The following is a 7,899-nucleotide window of genomic DNA, read 5'->3' as shown; positions in this document are numbered from 1 at the left end:
AGGGTAAAAAGCACTAACTAGAATTGCAAGAAGAGCCCACTTAGTGCCTTTTTTCGTTTAGCACTAGTCGGGTTTTTGATGACCCAAAAAGCACTAAATCTAGTGCAAAAGCATTAAGTTGGCATCCCTGATCCTGACTCAGCTTGAGATTAATTGTACAATAAATACTATAGTGTGAACCCTCCTATGGTTTTTGTACGTTGTGTTAAACACAGGTGGTTTGCATTTGCCGATATGGCAACATTATAATTTTACTTCGTTTGTTTTGATTACCGCAAATTTAGTTTCTTCCCAGTGTTATCACTTAGAATCAGAACTTTTTATATCTGTTTTTTTATTAATTTAGTATCTTGCTTTGTTTTGTAAATAATGAATAGGGCGCTATTAGAGCCATGCGACAAAAATAATCCCATAGTTTTCCTAGATATCAACATTGACAAAGAATTTGGTAAAATAAAGGAGACGCACAGTGTGTATGTGTGTCTGCCTCTTGGAACACCGTTTATCCCAGAGCATTGCTAAATTAGTGTTGTTTTTATGTTTTAATCTACAGCTGGACGCATGATAATTGAACTACGCAAAGATGTTGTACCCAAAACAGCTGAAAACTTTCGTGCTTTGTGCACCGGCGAAAAAGGCATCGGCAAATTGGGAAAGCCGCTTCACTACAAGGGTATACGATTTCATAAGGTGACCAGAGTCTATGTGGCCCAGAGTGGTGATGTGGTCAATAATGATGGTAGTGGGGGCGAAAGTATCTATGGCACCGTATTTGAAGATGAAAATTTTAAACTAGAGGTAAGTGCAATCAGTTTTCTTTAAATTCAATTCAATAGCCACAAGGAAAGACAAAAAACCAGAAGTGTTTATAACCATGTTCAACAATCCATGGATATATCTGTGGACGTGTTCAAAGTGGTGACCCCATTGGGGAGACCATATAAACAATGGCACTGTTGCCCATAAGCTACCCCCAGAATTTAGATAATGTCATTGTTTTCGATAGAATTTGTTTATTTTATTGTTATTCAATTGGTTTAACCCCCTCCTAGAAAGCTGGACTGTCTTCGCTAATGTTGTTGCCAAAACTAACTTGGTTTCCTAACGCATGTGAACTTCATCAGGTTCTATGTTTTTTTTTCCTCTTTTTCGCTATTTTGACCTTGTGAATGTTATTTAGATCCTTCTAATAAGCTGCAGTGATGCCACCATGGAACAGAGATTCGAACCACTGGGTTTGAATCATGGCGAGAAAATCAGAAAACAAATCTTTGCGGTTGTTGTTGTTGTAGCAGTGTGTTGAACACTGAGGCGGCTGTCTTGCCGATAAATTAATCCATCGGGTCAATCCGGTACGAACAACCGGCTGTCATGTGCTTGAATCTTTGCGGTGGTTATCCCCTCCCAGGCCATCTAAATATGTTTTTATACGTTTTTCAATACCGATTCAGAACTAGACATAGGTCACCCATACCAGAAAAATCTTTACTTTTCCCTATACAAAGTTGGCCACAGTCAAGTTTAGTTTCCCTTTAGAAGTTCGGAATAATCATCATCTGTTATATCATCATTAAGTTTTACCAATACCAATATCCAGGTATTTGTTTCCTTTCTCATTTTAACGCTCAGCATTCGGATGAAGGTATCGTTAGCATGGCTAATTTTGGTCAACCAAATACGAATAGTTCACAATTCTTTATAACATCAATGGCCTGTGATAATCTCAATGGTACAAATGTAGTGGTGGGTAAAGTTTTAAGAGGCCTTGGTATTATTGGAGAAATGGATCAAAATACCGGCGACGATGGTATACCAACAAAAGTAAGTCCATCTGTTTTATTGTTCCATTACTATTTTACATGAAATGTCTTTTGATTTAAGGAAATTGTCATTGTGAATTGTGGAGAAATACCATTGGGCGAAGACTGGGGAATAAACGACAAAGATGAGACCCATGACAGCCTGCCACCATATCCACAAGATTGGGAGGATAAATTTAAAGAATTTTCGGTATGTAGATGAAATGAGTATTAATAAGTGGGTGCGGTTTTGGAGACTTTTATGGGTTATACTACTTACATCGTCCATAGTGCAAAATTCAAATTTGCCCATGAACATTCCATTAAGGAACAGAGGCAAACTTCTCACATATCAATGAGTGCGGTCCGATTCAAGTTTAATCTCAATTATAAGGGAACTACTTTTTATAGCCGAGTCCGGACGGCGTGCCGCAGTGCGACACCTCTTTTGAGAAGAAGTTTTTACATAGTACCTCACGAATGTCGCCAGCATTAGGTGGGGATAACCACCACTAAAAATTTTTTCTGATGGTCTCGCCAGGATTTGAACCCAGGCGTTCAGCGTCATAGGCGAACATGCTAACCTCTGCGCTACGGTTGCCTCCAGTCCATAGTGTAGTTCTAGGAAAGTGAACTGAACTTAAAAATCAATGGGGTGGTTAACGAAGATATGCGGATTTTAAACCTAGAACAATGTAACTAAAGTGACGGTATTCATACGTTGTGGTCTGCTGTTAAGTCACTCTTAAACTGAACCTATTAAAAAGAAAGATAGGTTAGGTTTAAGTGGCAGCCTGCCATCAGGTCACATCGACGTTTTCGTCCATTATGATACCACAGAAACAAACGAAGTTCCTAGTTCCTACCGTTGAACCATACAGATCGCCTTAAAAAGCCCAACAATTTGGGAATGTTCACATCCGCTAAATCGGACAGGTTCTCAAAGATATGAGAACCTAAAGTGGAATTCCTTCTGACTGCTAGTGCGGGACACACACACAGAAGGTGTTCTAAAGTAACTTCTTCTCCGATGTCCTCACAGCTTCTGCAAAAGTCGTTGCGGCAACCTTCACTCTGTCAGCATGTTTTCCGATTAGACAGTGACCTGTCATGACGGACACAATGACTGAGACGTCTGTTCTAGCCAATGACAGCAAAGCGGTACACCTCTTCAAGTCTAGATTAGGCCACACAGTTTTGGAATGCTCTGCCGCTTCATCCAGAGGTTCTCTCTTATAACGCTGAACCTCACGCTCTACATGATATTGATCTGGGCCTTGGATATCTATCCTTAAGATGATGATTTGGATGGTCTCTGCGATAACAGCCCAAAAGGTATTAGTTAGACACCATGTAGTTATGTTTTAGCACTGGTAAGATATTTGTCTCCTGATGGAGATGATGCATATGAGAACTGAGGTGACAGTTCTCATATGCATCCTCTCGTGGAGGTTTTGTTGGGTTGGCACTTGGCCCAAAATTTTTATATCAAATTCGTGTTCTAATCCCAAAGGTCTTTTATTTAAGTCCCATATTGGGGCGGTCCACCTAACACTTGGCTATTTATTATACCCTCCACCATAGGATGGGGGTTTACTAATTTCGTCATTCTGTTTGTTACTCATCGAAATATTCGTTTATGACCCCATAAAGCATATATATTCTTGATCGTCTTGACATTCTAAGTCGATCTAGCCATGTCGGTCCGCCTACCCGTCCGTCTGTGGAAAGCACGCAAACTTTCAAAGGAGTAAAGCTAGGCGCTTGAAATTTTGCACATATACTTCCCATTAGTGTAGATCGGTTGGGATTATAATGGGCCATATCTGTCAATATTTAGATATATCTCCCATATAAACCGATCTCCAGATTGTACTTCTTGAGCCCCCCAAGGGCGCAATTCTTATCCGATTTTGCTGAAGTTATGAACAATTGGAGAACTGAGGTGACAGCCCGTTGCAAATCGAAGGGCGGCATTATGACAGAACTGAGTATTATTCCACTGTGTATTACAGAGCTGACGAGACCACATAATGCAAATGCAAATTTGATCCGCATTCTTTAGTTCAGCATGACGTGCATCCAAAGCTCTGTTCAGCACCTGCAGCACAGTGAGAACAAATTTGCCCGGTGCAAGAATAACTGGGTCATCCACGTAACCTTGACCTTTTTTGTTTCAAGTTTTGTCCCAAATATCGGTATCGCAAAGTGTCCCAAACACCTTCTTCGATACAACTTACTATCCAGAACCACACCAAGGAATTTGTAAAATCCTTGTACTCAAGAGATCTCTCCAGGTGATATGTAAAGCGGAGTCGATTGTTTTGATGTGACCCCCTGATGTGAGCATGCACTCAACTTGTTCCTAATATGCATATCCAGAATCCTCTCTAGTGTCTTAACGAATAAGGAAGAAAGACTTATTGGCCTAAAATCCTTGGCCGCACTATATTGCAGCCTCCTCGCCCTGGGAGTGAGAACCACCTTGACCCTCCTCCGAGACTGGGGCACATAGGATAGTCTTAGACATGCACGAAACAAACTGACTTACCAGTCTGATAAAGTTTCAAAAGTCTCCTGCAGCGCCTTGGCGCAAATGCCATCAGGCCTCGGAGACTTGTAAGGCCCAAAGGTTTGTAGAACAAAGTGAACGCTTCCTCGAGTCACTACCTAGTTCGTTAATGTATCCGTGACGGAATTCCTCGTGGGCATAAGCCCCTACCATCCGGCCCGTTGACTCGTTGCCAGGAAAGTGCTTCTCCAACAAATGAAGAAGCGTGGAGTGTAATGAATCCGTCCATTTTCCATCTGGCTCCCCAAAGTTACCAGTATTAGGAGAGTCCTTGGTCATCAGCTTCCGCAGTCTTGAAGTATACATCACACTCGATAATTCCTCAATTAATTGGACATAATCCTCTTATTTAGACCTTATTAATTCATTGTTGTATACTCTTAACTTGTCCTTATAGACATCCCATAACTCGTCCCTTCCACAAACTTACACTAGCTGCATTAAAAGCACGCCTGTCATCCTTCCTTAGTACCCTAAGGTTCTACCACTTCTTGTCCTTCCTTTTTTGACCTCCTAATTCATTCAAAAGTTTGCATGTGTTTTAACACAGATGGACAGACGGTAGATTGACCTAAAATAATATACCAATATATCGAGGTCGGAATGGCGAAATTAGTTTAACTCCCATAAAAGATATGTCCAATGACACTAAGGAGCGTAAACATATTGTTGTCAAAACCGTACAAAGCTATTTGTAATGCAGTAAATAAAAAATATACCTAACAACCGTTTTCAATTTACCTTTTCCTAGTCCGATGAACTGGTTAACATTCTCACACGTATTCGCAATGCCGGCAATCATTTCTTTACCCTGCAGGAATACTACAAAGCTCGCCAGAAATATCGAAAAGCTAATCGTTACTATAATCTGTTACGCAAACGCTACGATTGGCAAGAGCTGGAACACCTCAAGTGTACCGATGATGATCTCAAGAAGCTCGATCATTTTGCCAACCTCAACAATCTGAATATGGCTGCTGTGGAGATCAAACTAAAAAATTATACCAATGCCCGCTACTGTTGTCGTGAGGTTCTACGTTTGGATCCGGAATGCGGTAAGGCCTATTATCGCTTGGGCCAAGCACAAATGGCTTTAAACAACTATGAAGAAGCCATTGCCAATTTGAAAAAGGCTCACGATCTGGTACCTGATAATAAACAAATCTTAAATGAATTAAATCGCGCCAAACAATTGATGACCACCTACAATCGAACGCAAATGGCGAATCTGAAGAAACTTTTCAACTGAATACACTTGGGAGGGGAAAGGTACGATCATTCAAACTCAGAAATTTAAGCATGTGATTAATGAACGTTCTGTAAAACCGAGATTCCTTTCTTAATGGTGGTCTTAAACTTATCAGGTTTATTGAATGGAAAGCGCTAAGTTGCTAAGAAACGATTCGATTACACCTGCATACATACACTTTTTTTGACAGTCTACCTTAAATATTGTCTTAAGAGATTTATAAATGTGTCATTTCACTATCTGTGTACCTCGTTATATATGTGATTAAATGGAATAAAATACAAGTAATTATTACTCCTTACTTTTTTTAATGTTTTTTTTTTTTTATTTTGTTAATTAAATGAAATTTTTTATGATTTATGAACATGTATTGGGGTGGCATGGAATACTTTATATTAGATTTGTACTCAACTCCCGAATACATTTCATTTAAGACCCATATTTTGTCTGTGTAAGTTCATATGATTGAATTATTGTTCCTTTCCCCATCACCCTCCTTCGATCTTTTCACTTAGCTGGACGTAGAAAGAGTAGCTGTTATAGTTCTCTTACAACCTGTCATGGAACTTGTTCGCGAATCCCCAACAACCTCTCCTTGACCTTGTTCGCTCAGCCGGACTGTAGCAAGATTTCTTAAGAGAACTTTCTTCAGTTCATTTTACCAAATCACTCGTTCTCTTTATTATAGCCGAGTCCGAACGGCGTGCCGCAATGCGACACCAGTTTGTGGAGAAGTTTTTAATCGCCATACCAAAAGGTACAGTTCCTCCCAAATGTTGCCAGCATGATGTTCTTGCCAGGATTCAAACCCATGCGTTCAGCGTCATGGGCGGACATACTAACTTCTGGGCTGCGGTGGCCTCCACAAAAGTAATGCGGAAAAGTTAACAAATTTGCAACGCTTTCGGTCCATTTGGGCTTTAAGTCTCACACCAATTAAGACATCCTTTTATAACAGATAAAATCTAATCACCCGTGTTTTATTTATGTCTAAATCTCTTTATACTCCATCCTCTCGTGAAGGTTTTGTTGGGTTGGCACTTGGCCCAAAATGTGTATATCAAATTCGTGTTCTAATCCCAAAAGTCTTTTATTTAAGTCCCATATTGGGGCGGTCCACCTAACACTTGGCTATTTATTATACCCTCCACCATATATTATTATACCCTTACTAATTTCGTCATTCTGTTTGTTACTCCTCGAAATATTCGTCTATGACCCCATAAAGCATATATATTCTTGATCGTCTTGACATTCTAAGTCGATCTAGCCATGTCGGTCCGCCTACCCGTCCGTCTGTGGAAAGCACGCAAACTTTCGAAGGAGTAAAGCTAGGCGCTTGAAATTTTGCACATATACTTCCCATTAGAGTAGGTCGGTTGGGATTATAATGGGCCATATCTGTCAATATTTAGATATATTTCCCATATAAACCGATCTCCAGATTGTACTTCTTGAGCCCCCCAAGGGCGCAATTCTTATCTGATTTTGCTGAAGTTATGAACAATGACTTCTCCGATGACCTCCTACTTACGCGCCAAGTATGGTTCAAACCTGATATAGCTCCCATATAAACCGACCTCCCAATGTGACTTCTTGAGCATCTAGAGGACGAAATTCTTATCGGATTTGGCTGAAATTTTGTACTATGACATTTAATGGAAGTGCCAAGTATTGGAGAGAGGAGAATTGGTCTTAAACCTAATATAGCTCCCATATAAACCGAACCCCCGATTTTACTTCTTGAGCCTCTGGAGCGCGTAATTTTTATCCAATTTAGTGACTTCTTCTATGCCTTCTAATATACGTGCCAAATATGGTCTTATCGTTCCATAACCTGATATAGCTCCCATGCATCTCTCTCTCCTTTTTACGTCTTAAGTCCCTCTGGGACGCAATTCTTATCCGATGTGGTTGAAATTTTGCGCAATGAGATCTACTATTGTCTTTAACATCCAAGTCCAAATAGGTTTATAACCTGGCATAGCTCCAATAGCATAGCACTTCTTTTCCATTATGTTTTGTTTGCATATAAAGAGATACCTGGCATAGAACTTGGTAAATGCGATCCATAGTGGATATATAAGATTCGGCCCTGCCTAACTTACCACGCTTTTATTTGTTATATGGTGAGGTTTCCATAAAACAAATAAAAGCTTGGTAAGTAAGGCCGGGCCGAAACTTATATACCCTCCACCATGGATCAAATTCTTTGCCCACTATGTCTTTAAAGGCAAACAAAGGATAGCGGATACAATTTGCTATGCTCTTAAAGTTAT

At 40.1% G+C, this 7,899-nt stretch overlaps 1 protein-coding gene across 1 annotated transcript; it reads left to right on the top strand.

The window, feature by feature from the left end:
* Window positions 1-269: 269 nt before the first annotated feature.
* On the top strand, window positions 270-5,921 carry LOC106094893 (peptidyl-prolyl cis-trans isomerase D). Its single transcript, XM_013262129.2, has 5 exons — window positions 270-448; window positions 554-798; window positions 1,630-1,821; window positions 1,882-2,010; window positions 5,123-5,921. The coding sequence occupies exons 1-5, from the start codon at window positions 370-372 to the stop codon at window positions 5,618-5,620; spliced, it is 1,143 nt and encodes a 380-aa protein (XP_013117583.1). The 5' UTR covers window positions 270-369; the 3' UTR covers window positions 5,621-5,921.
* The last annotated feature ends 1,978 nt before the right edge of the window (window positions 5,922-7,899 follow it).

Source organism: Stomoxys calcitrans, chromosome 1 (genome assembly GCF_963082655.1).
Source record: "Stomoxys calcitrans chromosome 1, idStoCalc2.1, whole genome shotgun sequence".
Taxonomy (NCBI): Eukaryota; Metazoa; Arthropoda; class Insecta; order Diptera; family Muscidae; genus Stomoxys; species Stomoxys calcitrans.
The sequence above is the reverse complement of the archived record's forward strand: the minus strand, read 5'-3'. Positions and strand labels throughout refer to the sequence as shown.

Coding starts and splice junctions, on each gene's coding strand:
- LOC106094893 (XM_013262129.2), top strand. CDS start 370: ATGAATAGGGCGCTATTAGAGCCATGCGACAAAAATAATCCCATAGTT. Junction 1,822..1,881: donor ACGATGGTATACCAACAAAA/GTAAGTCCATCT, acceptor TTTTGATTTAAG/GAAATTGTCATTGTGAATTG. Junction 2,011..5,122: donor ATAAATTTAAAGAATTTTCG/GTATGTAGATGA, acceptor ACCTTTTCCTAG/TCCGATGAACTGGTTAACAT.